The sequence below is a fragment of the Vulpes vulpes genome, chromosome 12 (assembly GCF_048418805.1).
Source record: "Vulpes vulpes isolate BD-2025 chromosome 12, VulVul3, whole genome shotgun sequence".
Classification (NCBI taxonomy): Eukaryota; Metazoa; Chordata; class Mammalia; order Carnivora; family Canidae; genus Vulpes; species Vulpes vulpes.
The window spans coordinates 16,099,481-16,115,688 of record NC_132791.1 but is presented as its reverse complement, the minus strand read 5'-3'; the positions used below and the strand labels follow the sequence as shown (position 1 = coordinate 16,115,688).

The 16,208-nt window shown below is 39.6% G+C and overlaps 1 protein-coding gene across 2 annotated transcripts in view; it reads right to left on the bottom strand.

The window, feature by feature from the left end:
* Positions 1–16,208, bottom strand: part of GRIN3A (glutamate ionotropic receptor NMDA type subunit 3A) — a 151,288-nt gene that overhangs the window by 84,974 nt on the left and 50,106 nt on the right. For both annotated transcript variants that reach the window (XM_026013172.2, XM_026013173.2), the window contains exon 3: positions 2,993–4,040. In XM_026013172.2, coding sequence (XP_025868957.1) covers positions 2,993–4,040 — 1,048 coding nt within the window. The remainder of the gene's footprint in view (positions 1–2,992; positions 4,041–16,208) is intronic.

The following is a 16,208-nucleotide window of genomic DNA, read 5'->3' as shown; positions in this document are numbered from 1 at the left end:
TTTCATGTTTCTGAACTCCAGCATGTTTACAACTTTCAGAGTTGTTTTCTCCTCTCCTGGACTTATTTACCTCTCAATTTCTCTCCATCATTCAGTGTAAGAAAAAAGATACAGTCCTCTAAGGAATTTAGCATGAGTAGGACAGAAAAGTAGGCATGTGAGTAACTGCAATACACTTAAGGATGAAAGTTGAGTGACTGAAAGGGTATGAACATTATCTTAATCATCTCTCTCTGGGAGAGGGTGACGACACTCCATCATTTGCATAATGCCACATCTCTGGATGAAAATGTAACAATTCTGTCACCAACATTATTTGTCCAAAGCCCAGATGTCAAGTATTGCTTAGTCAAATGATCTGGGTATCTTTATATGACAAAAACCTATATGTGAGAGACTTTACCATAGAACAATACTGGGGAAGAAATATAGATTTGGGGGAGAACTGTAGTGGAAATTCATTTATTATCTCAAATTGAAAGTCTTTTATTTTTTTTTTTAAAAGATCTTATTTATTCGAGAGAGAGCACAAGCAGGGGGAGCAGGAGATGAAGAGGGAGAAGTAGACTCCCAGTGCAGGGCTCGATTCCAGGATCCTGAGATCATGACCTGAGCTGAAGCCAGAATCTTAACTGACTGAACCACCCAGGCACTCCAAATTTAATGTATTTTAGATACTTGTCCCACTTCATTAAGAACGTACTAGCTATAACACAAAGTTGACTTTGTCTAGTTCTGCTCACTTTCTCTTGTGGGTGGGGTGAGGTTGATAAAAACTTCACCTTTTATTCTGGTGGAATCAGAGATTGAATGGCTGTCTTGTTTTGTTTAAAGAAACTATTTTCTGCTGTGTGCCATCTATCTTTATGATTTTCTATTTAATCCCCTAAAATAATCATTGCCACTGGTTTCTCACATATAGCATCCATGAGTTAATTTTGACAATCTTTGGTTTTGATTAATGAAGCTCTAGTCGAGATTGTGTTCACCTTTTTTTTTTGTGTGTGTGTTCACCTTTTTATATTAGATAATGGTCTGGAATCTTCACAACAGGCACATATTAGATTGTTTTTTTGTACTAGATTGGATTGAATGGTTTTCACTTTGAATTCCTAATTTAAGCATCACATTGCAAGATTCATGTAACATATCTGGGTAAGCCGCTAACAAGGCAGTGAACCTTTGGGAGATCTACAGCCCAACTTAGCAAAGAATAAACAGCAGCTGCTAATACCACTGCAAAGCATGAATGCAAAAGCATGATGAAAATCTCTCTTTAGGGTGATACATTTATTTATGCTACAGACTTGGTGTTCATTGGATTCCAGCTCATAACCTGAAGCCCTGAATGTGCATTAAAAGGCTACGTAATTCCTTGCCTAATCAGTAAGCCATTGTTTGCTGGACTGTTTCCTGAGGTTCATGTCATTTACCAGGAGGTTTGCAGTGTATGGGTCAAGTTTCTCACGTTCCTTTTCTTGCAGAACAGACCTTATATCTTAATCCAAACTGTTTATGAGAGTCTCTAAAGGCACCACCAGCCCTCTGGGCCACTTCATCATTCGATAAAGATAGTTGCAAATATCCTGTGTGTTGATGCTCTATGAAATTAATTTTATTTAATTTTATTTTTTAAAAAAAGATTTCATTTATTTATTCATGAGAGACACACAGAGAGAAAGAGGCAGAGACACAGGCAGAGGGAGAATCAGGCTCCATGCAGGGAGCCCGACGTGGGACTCGATCCTGGGTCTCTAGGATCACATCCTGGGCTGAAGGCGGCACTAAACTTCTGAGCCATGCGGGTTGCCCTGAAATTATTTTTAAATGTTTAATAGAAATTTATAGTAAAGTTTTAATACCTTGAGACTTGGTATGAAAGGGGGTATTTGGAAAGACATAATGAGTGTTTCCCAATTTGAAATGCTCAGCTGAGCTGAGCTCAAGTTGCTTAAACACAGTGTGTCCCTTTAAAGGCACACTTGTCTGTGTACACAGTGGAGTATGTCCACTGAATTGCAACTTCCTCTGATCTCTCCTAGGTAGGTTGTATGCATTGGAACATACTTCTGCTCTGGATCTGAATTCTGTTCCCCATCAGGACTGTAGTACTCTTGGGCCTTAGTCCAATTTCCTTGAGCTTCAACAACCACCTCCTCCCTACTCTCACCAGATTGGACTAGGTTCTCCATACCCCTAGTCTCTGGAAGGCGTCCTGTTTTAATTCAGACAGAACATACACATGGCTGTCCTTACTCGAGTATCACCACAGCTTTGCCTGTATACCTGAACTCTACCCATCTCCTCCCTTCTACCCTTGCGGTAAAAAATCTAGGATACCAAAGGCAGCCTAGAATAGACATACTTTTTTTGAATGTCCTTGGACATTATAATATGACTGTTGGTACCAAACCCTCAGCCAAGGTGACCAGCTATATGGCTTTCCTTACTGTGAAAAAGACACCCTGTTTTTAGCTAAGCCTGACATCTCAGTTCAGTACTCTTTGTTCTATACCGATTGAGTTCTCTAGCATTTGACTTTGGATGTTTATGATAAAATGTTAGTTCTTTGCTTTTTTATTTTTTTTAACAGCAAAAAAAAAAAAGATTCTTTACAATTTAAATGTGGATTCCATTATTTATTTCCATTAATTCCCAAGAGAAGTAATCCATCAGTTTTTGAAGTCTGCTTTGGGTGAAAATAACTTTGTACGTCTATTCCTTGATGGCCATCCTGTCAGATTCACAAATAACACAACTAATAGATGTTCCTACCAGAAAAACCTTCTCTAGAAAAAACACCCTCTAAGGCCCCTCACTCTTTTTGTTTCATTCAATAAAACAATAAAGTATTTTGTTTAGCTATTAGTCTGTAGATATGGCTGAGAGAATACTGTGTTAGATGAAAGAACATAGACATACTATAGCGTAAGACCCGATATATGCAGTTACAGTGGACAAAAAAGAAAGCTAGAGTAAAAAGAAACATTACCTTAGGATCATGTATTCCAGAAAGCTCTTCGTAGATCTTCTCACCTACCATGACAGCAGCCAAGTTTGCGGTGTATGTAGAAAGGCAAAACATACAGAAAATGGCCCAAAGGTTCATTAGAAACCTGCCAGTCCAGCATTTTGGAGGTTTGATGGCTGCTGTTCTACCAAACAAGAGGGCATAACAGACATTCAAGGCTGAAGAGAAGGAGAAGACTTTACTTCTATTTCGCCCCTTAGGAGTCATACCAAAAGGGCTCTTCCATTCATACAGAGTCAGGAAGATGGCAGTGATGTGCAGAGCCACGAAAATCCCCAGCCACATTGTCCAGTGGAGTGGCCACATGAAGGCTCCAATGGGAGCTGCTGTGTCTCGGGTCCTCACTAAGATGCCCAAGCTGGTGGAAAAGAAAGGACTGGTGAAATCTATTACCTGGCTTCGTGCAGTATTGATGCTGAAGGAAGTGACTGCCAGGTGGGCCGACCCACTCAGGAGATCACCCACCAGCCCAGTCCAGTGCCCATTTTTCCAGGCTCCATACTTGCCATCCCCAACAATATAGAGGTCAAAGTCAAAGTTCATGTCTTCCGCTAGCTTTTCCAGCAGATCAATGCAATATCCATAGCAGCACTTCTTGAATTTGATGGGCACTGTATCATTACTGCTATGAAGGCTGTTAAAAAGGCTGTCCAGCACAGAGGAGTCATTAGTCATGGGGTTTAGACAGAGTTGGCCAGCAGGGCACAAGCCTTCATCATCTACCTCCCGTGTAAAGACAAATGGATGCTCAATCAGGGTAACCACCCTCAAGTGTAGTTTACTTGGGTATTGGAAGTGGGTTTTGTGCCTCTGGGCCTGCTCTGGCCATATTCCATAGTCCATGACAATCTTGCCCCCTTGCCATCTGCCCAAACGGGTCCACATTGGCTTTCCCATGGGGTCATGTTGCAGATTCCAGATGAAAAAGTTGTTTTCTGAGCTGATGATAGTGGAACCTTTTACTCTGATGGAACCACTGATGCCTCTGAAAGTGGTGTTGGCTAGAAACCTGGCAAAGAGGAGCAAAGGCAAAAAGTAAGGAAGAGAGGTGAGACCAAAGACAGGAAGCAGTGCTCAGGTTTGCTTCTCTGCCTTAACAAAAAGAAACTCTAATTTTTTTTAAAGGCATTGCCTATAATTTCCTCAGGAATTAATAACCTGGACTCTTTCTAAGAGTCTTATTTCATTGAGCAAATGAGATCTCACCCTTAGGTTCTCACATCTGGGCTAGGTATGAGACTCTTGGTCTTACTCCAAATCTCTTTATTCCTAGTTAAGGGAGGTGTTAATTGTTTCCTGTTGTAAACTGTTAATTACATATATTTTTACAACTTTCTAAACTATGGAGGTTCTCAGCATCTTTAAAATGCTTCATTTCTAACTGTTCACTCTATTCAATTGCAATGAAATCAGCTCAATAAATACTGTTTTTGGTGCAAGGAAGGAGTTTTTTTTTTCTTTTAAGATTTTATGTGTTTATTTGACAGAGAGAGAGAGAGAGAGAACACAAGTAAGGGGAGCGGCAGAGGGAGAGGGAGAAGCAGGCTCCCCACTGAGCAGGGAGCCTGACATGGGGCTCGATCTCAGGACCCTGAGATTATGACAGGAGAGAAAGGCAGATGCTTAACCGACTAAGCCACCCAGGTGCCCCTTAAGCGATTAATTTTAATAAGTATGCCTATCCTTTTATAATTGCTTAAAAATTGGACTCATAATTCCAGAAAGTATCCAAATCTTACTTTCAACGTTTTTCTTTTCACAGTGGAAAGAATCAACACATCTGTCCCCATAAGACTAGTCAAAGCATGTTGGATATCATCCATGGAACACAGAAAATGATGAGAAATAGACTTGCAGATCTCAGGATAGCCTCAGGCTACCCTCCCTCTAAGTCATTAGAGAAAAACAATTGACTCTGGCTGTGGAGAGAGCTTCTTTGCCCAAGTCAAAGAAAGGAAAATTGCCAACTGAATGATATACTGATTCCTAACCAAGTGAACCAGGCACTGTCGAGTATATGTTCTGATTTCTTCTGATTTGGACAAGGCAGGGAAGTGCTTGGTCAGTGTCTGGGAAGATAAGGCAATACGAGATAACATACAAACTTGAGGTATTTTTCATACTCTTAATTATGGCCTGTGTCCAAAGAAAAGCCTGACTTTGACATCAGACCTCTCTGTTTGGATTTTGGTCCAGCCACCTTCATTGGCTGGCTTTTTGGTGCCAGAACACTTAGCATTGTCTTTGGTTTTGTCTTCAGCAAAATGGGGAAAATAATACGCCCTCCATTACAAGGGTTGGAAATAATGCATGTAAAATATATACCATAGCTTTTGACATAGAACAAATGTTGCAGATATAGTACCTATTATTCAGTGTCATTTGTTGGGGAATGACTACATGGGAAAGTTTCCAGAAGGAACTGGCCATACAGAAAACTCTGGAAACAGAGATGAGAGCCTCCTTGGAATGGCAAGGGGCCATGCGTGTGATGGTCCAGATGGAAACTTTCCCATGTAGTCATTCCCCAGCAGTCACTCAAGTTTTTTTTTCAATCAAGGCTGTCCCCAGATCACTTTTCCCTTATCTGTAACAGAACTTTTCTAGTTGGAGACACAAAGTACTACATCATGGGAAAGTCAAAGGGTACTCAAGACACATTTTAAATGAGAAGGAATTGCAATGAAATGTGGAATGTAACATAGAAGTTTTTTTTGAGGAATTAGATGATACAAATCTAGACTCTCAGCAAAACACATTCATCCATTGCCTGCCATCAACACGACTCAATAATTTACAAATGCCAATACAAGTAGTAAGAAGTTATGCTGCCATAGAAGAGACACAGAAAAATCAGAAAGTATGACGAATGTACTAATTTTCATTAGAGACATACATGTAAATCACATTTGAAGATTCTCCTATTACTAAATGCAACGAAACTGTTCATTTTGGTAGATTGCATGTAATGGTGATTATTCATGTTAGCACTCCCCAGTGGGACTCTCTACCACTTAAAATGAATTTTATTTTGCAACAAGTAATGAAGTCTCAGTTATCTTAGATTTTAAAACAGTTGTATCCTTCTTTAGAGAAGTAGGAAACCAAATTATTAAAGTATACAGATTAATCAACTGATAATTACCTAGGTACTATAAAGGAAGAGTGACAATTGTTTAATTGTTTTTCTAATGAGCAGTCTACTGTTTGATGTGTTTGATGTATTTATCTCCACTCCCCCTGCCCCCTGCCCCCCAACACACACACACTGACATAGCCTAGGGAACAAAATGGTTTGTAGTAAATAGGTTAGTTTCATTTGGTCAATTTGGTGATCAGTAAAGTAAAGTTGGAGTTGTATATAGAGAAACCCTTCACTATTTTAAGAATATTTGGGGAATTTTTATAGATTTTTAGCTGGATGGACCCTTGAAGGACTACCACTGAAAAAATATACACTTAAATCATCTCAGAAAAGAAATCTTGCAGAGATTACATAACTTCTTCATTCCAGGAAAACTAATTCCTCATTATTGATGTTCAATAACCTCCAAGATGGTGGTGACTGAAGGACAATGTTCATTTGTCTCTGAGCCATTCATTTGTCACAGAAAGGCAGATCTACCAGGATCTAAAGGCCTTCAATTTTCCCAGACCAGAAAATCCAGTGGTTGTTTCACTATGCAATTGGCACCAAGAAATTGGGTCTCAGATTATTTCTGTCTATTTTATTTTCAGTTTTACAGAAAGGATAAGTTAAAATAAACTCATTGAGGGATGCGTGGATAGCTCAGTGGTTGATCCTGGGCTGAGGTCATGATCCTGGGGTTCTGGGATCAAGTTCTGCACCAGGCTCCTGACAGGGAGCTTGCTTCTCCCTCTGCCTAGGTCTCTGCCTCTCTCTGTGTGTCTCTCATGAATAAATAAATAAAATCTTAAAAAAAAACTCACTGATAACTTTTGTTATAGTCATTCTCACTATGTATTCTTTGGAATATGATGACAGTCCATAAGCAAAGTTTAAATGCCCACTGAGTAAATGGCTGAAATCTTCCTTTTGCTTTAATCAGTTTCTACCATGTTCCTTTTTATCCTGCCTGGATTCTTTCTGGATGAACAAGAAAATGCAAAATCGGGAATACTTTTACTTACAGGAGAAACTGATGCAAATATGTTTCTTAACATGAGAGTTAGAGATGAAAGACACACTCATTGTTCTCAGGGACCTTAAGTCTTCCAATGGAGAGAAAGAAAAGCAAGTAGGCATTTCTAAACCAATATAATGAATGTCACAATAGAGGTAAATTTGGGTGCCACTGGGACAAGACCAAGGCCTCCTGCACATTTCACTGCAGACATGGCGGGGAAGGCTTCATAGAGGAGGGGTGCCAGAGTTGACTCTGTTACGAAAGAATAGTTAGCCAGGAAGAGAAGCTGAGGACCGATCCTATTAACCCAGGGAGATGTGTGTGCAAAAGCCAGACACAGAGTACAAGATGATGTGTGGGGAGAAATAAAGCTAAAGACAAGGTGGGAAATGAATTTCAAAAGGTCTGAGGTTATGATGAAGGTAATAGGGAGCCACTGAGGGGGTTTCATCTGGGGAAGAACATGACCAGATTCGATTTTAAAAAGGTTTTTCCCCTTGTTAGCTATATAGAAAATGGTTTGGAAGGAGGAAAGGGGTGAGCACACTTTCATATGTGAAGAATAATGCTCCTTCCCTCCTTTTCTTGCTTCTCTCTCTGCCTGTTTCATAAGGGGCTTAAGGTGGCAAGAGCTAAGGTAATAGCAGTATAAGTGGAGAAAAGATGGCATAATCAGGAGATATATAGTCTTCAAAAAGAAAAGTAGTGATTTTAAGGCACCAAATGCACAGGGTTGCACTTACTCCACAAACCACATGAAAGATGTGTGAAACTCAGCTTGATGGAAGGTCACATAAATAAGTCCTGGAGTATTTAGTTGAATATCAGCTCAGTGTAAGCCCATATAACAATGTGGGTGTAAAAAAGGAGAAAAGCAATCTTAAATTCTTTTAATAGAAATTTAGAGCCTGGATCACAGGGACCAATAATATCACCACACTCTGTGTTGATCACACTACTGCTCTAGCCTAGAAGTGAATTCTAAATAAACCTTCCAGCTTCAGGAATGTTATGAAGAAAGGTAGGGAGGGGGAAAGTATAACAAGGGGTAGGAAGCACAAAAATTCGATTGGAGAGCAGGGTAGAAAAATACGAGAAAATAATATAAGAGAAGCAGATTGCAACTAGACTGGAGAGACTTTACACGTCCATTTTATGAGATTGGATTTTTTTTTTTAATAGGAAAAGGGGAACCGTGAAGATTTTTGAGCAGAGTAATGATATAAGCAGAGGTCTGCATTAGTAATATTGATCTGGAAACAGGTACCCTGTGTACATAGGAAGAGATGGTGACCAGGAGACCACTTAGAAGAATATTACAATAGCTTTGTCATGTATGATAAGGGCTTGGATCTTGTGCTGAGTAAGCGCCCACTTTAGCACTGTGCCTTTCCTGTCAAATGTTTAACAAAGCAGTCAGGTATCTGTGTTTTTTTATCAGCAAACCTCCCAAGATAACACTCTGCTCAAAAGAATGAAGCTCATTAGTTATTTTGCATTGAGGTAACTTATCACTTTAGTAAAAGCTCCCAATTATCTCACCAATTAAGAATATATGTTGATTTGTATAGGAGCCAAGATAAAATGTGTACTTTGCAAATTATGTAAAAATTGTTTTTGAGACGGTTCACAGTATAAGCAAGATCAGCATTTAATACATTTAAGATACATTTTAATAGCCTCACTTGCACACAAAACTTGACTTGCTAATTCAAGGATTTTCTTATTCATTTAAACAAATGAGCAGTGTTTGTTTAAAACAAAAACAAAACACAACACGTCACCCATTCAATCACTGATTCATTCAACAGTCCTGTGTGCCAGGCACTATGAGAAGGGCTAGGGGATATAGTAGTGAACAAAACAGGCACAAATCTTTGTAGCTTATATTTTACTGAAGGAGACAAAATGAATGTGCTAAATAGGTAGTATGTATGGGATATGAGAGCTGCTAGGTGCAAAGGAGGAAAAATAAAGCAGAATAAGGAGATAAGGTGTGTCTGGGGTGGCAGTAGTAGTGTGAAATTTCAAATTATAGAGGCCAGCAAAGAAGGAGATATTTGAGTAAAGAGCAGAAGAAAGGGAAGCGGCTAACCAGAAGGGGGAGATCTGGGTAGACTACTCCCTGTAGAGGAAGAACCAAGTCCAGCTTTCTTAAAGTGAGGGCGTTTCTACTGCTGGAGGGACACCTATGGGAGCGAGGGGCATAAGAGTTTAAGATAAAGTCAGGGAAGGGACACCTGGGTGGCCCAGTGGTTGAGTGTCTGCCTTTGGCTCAGGTCATGATCCTGGGGTCCTGGGATCGAGTCCCACATCGGGTTCCGTGCAGGGAGCCTGCTTCTCCCTATGTCTCTCCCTCTCTCTGTGTGTGTGTCTCTCATGAGTAAGTAAATAAAATCTTAAAAAAAAGTCAGAAAATTCATACGTAGTGGGAGGTGGGGAAATAGCATGTTGTGGGTCATTATGAGGACTCTGTTTCTTCTCTGCATGAGATGGAAAGCCGTGGGTGGCTTTTGAGCAGGGAAGCAATATGACATGACTTACATTTTAACAGGATCACCACAGTGCTGTGTTAAGAATGAACTGAAAAAAGAGCAGCAGCAGAAGACCAGTTAGGGGGCTGTTTCCAACACCCAGATGAAAGAGTGAGGATGGTTTAGCCTGAGGTGGTAGCAGTGAAGCTTGGATCTTGATATATTTTGAAACTGGAAATGACAGGATTTGCTCAGATATGGTTGCTAGGAAAAGGTGACACAAGGATGACACCAAAGTTTTTGCCCCAGCAAGTGGAGGCATGGAGTTGCCACTGAGATCAAGAAAACTGTAGGAGAGTCAGGTTTGAGGTGGGTGAGAATGACCAGTTCAATGTGCTCGGGTTAAGCTGGAGATAACTTACAGAAATTGAAATGCAGATGTCAAGTAGGTAGTTAGAGATCGTCTGGAGCTTAGGAATGAGATCTGGACAGGAGCTACGAAATTGGAAGCCATCCCTAGACGTGGTATTTAAGGAGACCAAAAGAGATCCCAAGAGGAGTAACAATAGATGAGAAGACCCCGGAGTAAATCTGAGCACTCTGACACTAAAGGTGGTGCCTGAGGAAGAACTAGCAAAGGGAACTGAGAAGTTGGCCAGAGAGGTAAGAGAAGAGCAGTCTGCGTTGGGTTCTAGAAGCCAAGTAAAAAAGATATTGCAAGGAGGGACAGTGATCAACTGTGTCAAATACTTCTATATTCCTTAATCAGAGGATGTTAACTGCAGTGTTTATCTTAATTTACCTAATTACATTATTCATGTACTATTTTTACTTTTTAAAAACTTGGTCTAGGGACACCTGGTGGCTCGGTGGTTGAGCACCTCCTTTAGGCCCCGAGTGTGATCCTGGAGTCCCAGGATCGAGTCCCTCATTGGGCTCCCTGCATGGAGCCTGCTTCTCCCTCTGCCTGTGTCCCTGCCTCTCTCTGTGTCTCTCATGAATGAATAAATAAAATCTTAAAAAAAAAAAAACTTGATCTAAAATGTACTGAAGTTAAATAAAGTTAGCAGGAGTGCTACAAATGATGTTGCTATGTTCTTAACCAATTTTAAGATCTGTTGTCCCTGTTTTTTCTTCTTATTTGGCATATAGTTTTACTAGTATTATGTTTTTTTCTATTTATTATAAATCTGTACCTTTTCTTACCTTTGAACTATTTCTGTAGTAATCCATTGTTTCCAGTCTTCCTTTTGACCACTGAGGAACTGAACCATTGTTTATAAACATCATCATCCTCCCGTGTCTTCTTCGGTGCCCAGTTGTTTACAGGTCAGATTTTTATTTCTATTTTGATCTTTTTTTCACTCAGCTTTGTATATCTACTTCTCTCATTTGTTTTTTATTTCTTTTTAGATTGCCCTCTTACCTTTTTTTTTTTCTGCTACCATTGCCTTCCGTTAATCTTATTTGTACACAGGCATATCTATTTTGCTCTGTAAAGCCATAAAATTTATTTTCCCCTTTGGGAACTTTCTTTTGTATCATTAAAAAAAATCTGTGTTCTCATTGTCTTATATCTTGAAAAATGAGCTGAATTTCTTTTCCTCTGATCATCTCATCACATTTAATATTCCCCCCCTGAGGAAGGGGAGACTTGTTCATCCTCCATAAAGCTCTATAAAATTTTTTAGACTGTGAAAACTTAATTTTGAATTCTTGCCTTTGCCTATATTATTGTTAGTGACATTCTCTCCAACTTCCCTCCCAGCAGCACCACCTAATCCTTATCAGCTTGACTTGCTCCTATGCAGTGAATCTAAATATTTATTTCTTGGTCATTTTTAATTTAGCTCTAGAGCTACTAACTACAGCAAAAGCTCAATAAAGCCCTCTTAGTATGAGACAAAGGAATATCCTTAAAGTTTCTCATTCTCCTTTTCATGGGGTAGGGGTTGGGCGTTGGAGAGGAGAGTTGGGAAGAGACCTGCTAATGTTCAGAAATCCCATCTTTTCTTCACATGATTCATTATCTATAATCATGTAATGAATCGCCAGTCAAAACTCACAGCCTCCAAAGTTCTACACTTTTACATTTGTGACAAGCTCATATTCATAGGGTTTTTTTTTTCCTGCTTTTTATCACTGGAGAGCCCCAATCTATTCTGTCTTTGGATAGTCTTATCTTTTAGAATTTACACCCAGTCCTGATCTTTTACAACCACTGTAGTTGTCTGAATTATTAGCTATTTATATTTTATGTTTGTATTTTAATCTATGTGTGTGATTTTTCTTAACTCTTCAAGACTTTTCCCTTAATGCCGCTTATTCTCTAAATTATCCTCATTTTGTGTCTCTTCCCCAGGCTCTAGATTTCTTCCCCTCCCTCTCTAGGTTTCTTACAGTTTCTGATATATGGGTTAACCCGTGGTTATCTCATTATTTTTTTTGCTCTTTTCTCTTATTTTTCTGAATTTTCTTTTCTTCCTCTCTTTCCCTCTTTTCCTGTTGGTGGACTTTGTGTAACAGAATCACCAATATCCTGTCCCGTTAGAAGGAGGTCTTGTCTTGAATCAGCTCTTGGCCATCTCTAGCTAATGTGATTATTTTTGTTGTTGTTGCCACTCTAGTAGGTACTTTCCCACTCCTGAAATCTGTTTACTTCCCTTTATTCTTTTCATGTCTCTTTTGCCATCTCTCTCTCTCTCTCTCTCTTTCTCTTTTAAATAGCCCTGGAGACCCTTTGCCTATTTGTATGGCCAGTTGCTATTAGTTCAGCTTTCATTTTGTGGCCTCTTTCATTGCAGCAGACCCCTGCCTGATGACATGAATTTGCCACCTGAGCCACAGAGCTTACCCATGGTCCAATTCTGTCAGAGGACATTGCTTTCTTTGGTTTTGTTCTCTGTGTATGGGATAGCTCTCCAAAATGAATATTAAATATAGATGATTTCTTGAGCTCCTTGTGCAATGATGCCTTCGCCCTCCTTTCTAATCGTTTTCAGTAATCCTAACCTGCAAGTATTTGGCAGATGATCACCTACGTCTTTGACTTTTTGTACCATAAGTCTATAGTGTGGATTTTGACATTCTTCACATTCCTAGAGCAGTCTCTTCCACAAGAGTGGCTGGTAGGAATAAGCAAACTCTCTCTACCCACTGCTCTGCTTTCTAACACTGCAGGCTGTCAAGCTGAAAGAGACTGTAGCGTGCATCGAAGCACCTACAGAGTACTGAGCCATCTTTGAATCTGAGGCACGACACAGTGCTTGGCCAGAGTTTCTGCTCAGTGATGTTTATGGGGTAAATGCAACCAAAGGCATGTCTTCTGCTCAGATCAGACATGTATCACTTAAAGAGCTCTTCATCACTTTACCAGAAGAATGGGGCTCAGTCAGGCAGGGAGTATTTGCATCTGCAATTTACAAATTGTTCAAAGCATTAAAATTCTCATATATTGGGCAGCCCCGGTGGGCTCAGTGGTTTAACGCTGACTTCAGCCCAGGGCATGATCCTGGAGACCCAGGATCGAGTCCCACATCAGGCTCCCTGCATGGAGCCTGCTTCTCTCTCTGCCTGTGTCTGCCTCTCTGTGTGTGTGTGTGTCTCTCATGAATAAATAAATAAAATCTTTAATAAAATAAAATAAAATAATAAAATAAAATTCTCATATATTTTCCCCTCAAATAATGGGTAGTAACAAAATTAGAAATTAGGTTTAAAAAAAAAAGAAATTAGGTTGATAGGAAACCTCTCTGATGATAAGGAATTTAATAAGAATCAGAAACTGCTAAATTTCAATCCTCAGAGCAGAGGGCCCCATGTATTTTGATCACTGATCACATCAGCTCCAAAACTCATCTTTTAAAACAAATTTATATCAGTTAAAGGACAAGAGCAATTTAATAATATGTCAAATATACCTATGTACAAACATATGAATCATTTGGGTCTGTGCTTTGCCAACATCAGCAAAACTCAGTTACTTATAAGCAAAACTGTATAATGGAAGGACAGCTCCTGTCCTTGTTAGCTTTTTTTCCCAAGAGGAGAAAAATAGCCCATGTGATTGTGTTAATATACTTTTTGGGGACACCTGGCTGCCTCAGTGGTTGAGTGTCTGGCTTTGGCTCAGGTCATGATCCCAAGGGTCCTGGGTCGGAGTCCCACATCAGACTCCCCACAGGGAGCCTACTTCTCCCTCCGCCTGTGTCTCTGCCTCTCTCTGTGTGTCTCTCATGAGTAAATAAATGAAATCTCTAAAATATATATACCTTTTGGTCTGTGTTACTACTGGTGTGAATAATACACACCAAAATATCAGACACATGGGGATGTCTGGGTGGCTCAGCAGTTGAGTGTCTGCCTTCAGCTCAGGGCATAATCCCGGGATCCGGGATCAAATTCCACATCAGGTTCCCTGCATGGAGCCTGCTTCTTCCCCTGTCTCTCTCTCTCTCTTTCTCTCTCTCTCTCTCTGTCTCTCATGAATAAATAAATAAATCTTAAAAAAATTAGACACATGGATAGAACATTCTCTTTTTCCTGTTTTTGTGTGCCACAAATGACAAGCTGGCACTTTTTTCTTTCTGTGTTTTTCTCTCACATTGCAGTTAGATCTGTTCCATACCCTTAAGTAGTTTTCCTTACTCCTTGCTTTTTAGTATGGACCTTGACTCTTCTCCACAACTGTGATCTGTGCCCAGCCCTTGGACTGCTCCTAGTTGCTCTGTGTAACATCTCAACTTAACTTATTCTAGCTCTCTGGATCTGGCTCCAGCACTAACCTAGGAACTGATATCCCCTCCAGTACTGCCCTGGCACTTCCAGTAGTAACATAGCCCTGGCATTGGCACATCATGTGGTATTTACCAGTCAATCATCCATCCAAAGTGTTATAGGGTCTGGAGATTGAAGTGGCCCGAGAGATAGATCTGGAATTCAGTAGAGCTGCAGTATTACCCTCTGCACTTGCATACCTCTTTCTGACATATTTCCAAATTTTATAGTAGATGTATACAAAGTAAAAAAGTCAAAACAATTTTCTCTCCAGCAAATAAATACAAGCTTGGAAGCTCTCCTCATTTGGAAAAATTCCACAGTTTAAAAGTTGCTGGATGCTGAACTAAGCAAATTTGAGCTGTTTTCATCAAAATAGGGTCCTGAGGGAATACCTATTTTCCAATGTTCCTTATTTGAAGCTTCCATGACTTTCTGAAAATTTCAGACTCAGCTCTTGGCATGACTTAAGTGACACAAAGAGAGAACAGCAAGTTCAATCAAGTTAGTCCAGTGACAGGAGTTCCTACTGGAAGCATCTGGAAACAGATCTTAAGTGTTGGACCCAAAGATTCACGACACAAAAGCATGTGCTTCCTACACCTTAGACAGCCTAGCATAGAATATTAACTTAGGAGTAACAGCTGGACACACTAGATCCCTGCATAACAATGGGTTCTCCTTAGGGATACAAGGAACTAGTGTTACCAGCCTCTAACCCCTGGCTCCATATTCAATGCAACTCCACCTCTTCTAAGTACCTGATTAAACCTATAGGCTAGCTAGTTTACTCAGTAGGGTCCTCGGTACAAGAATGCCTATACATGAGTAATCATGCCTGCTGGTGTCTATAGCTTTGACTGAAAGAATATAAACTGTCAAGTAATAGGATCCTAATTAAGGAATATATATATATTATATATATATATTTATAATATATATATATATATTTTAAGGAAGGTATATATTTTAAGGAAGGTATATAATATACATATATGTATATATATATATATTTTTTTAAGGAAGGTTTATATTAATTCTGAATTGGGAATTTGGATTTAGATGAACTGGTTTAAATCTTCCCCTATAAGGTACTAGCTGAATGACTCTAGGTATACCACTTGAGTTTTCAAGGTGGGAATCATTATAGTTAAGGAAATTAAAGTTTCCAAAGATTAAATAACTTTGCTGGGGTCACAGTGCCAGCAAATTAATGTAAAGGAGGGTGAGAACATCTAAAATTAGAATTTTATTATGCAGCCTCAAGTTCTTCTGGAATTCTCTAAATATCCAGGAATAAAATGTGGACCGTCAATTTAGATCTTGGGATTTTTGAATGGAGATTTATTGTTTTGGCCTTTTATTCCTGAAGCTTCCTAGTGCCTCACAATACCTGTACATAGTACATTGTAAGCAATATGTGCAGAATCAATAAGTAAAACAACAATTTACTATTAATGAAAGGCCAGTGAATCTTGGTATTGCTTGACCATGCAAGCATAAAGATGGACGTAGCTAGGAGGAGAGTCTCTAGCATGTTGGACTATTCATTAAGGATGAATGAGGATGGGGCCTAACAGTGCGAGCTAATGCCAGAAAATAATCATAGAATGGGTGTTGTTCCAATGAAGAATGATGAACAAACAAACAGGTCAAAGAAAGTGGATTAAAAAATATGGATAATTAGAGGAGCATATCTGCTCTTAGTGTGAGAACAGAAGGGGATTGTCAGCTTCCTGAGAGCAAGACCCATGTGTTCTATTCTTTGTGTCTCCAGCA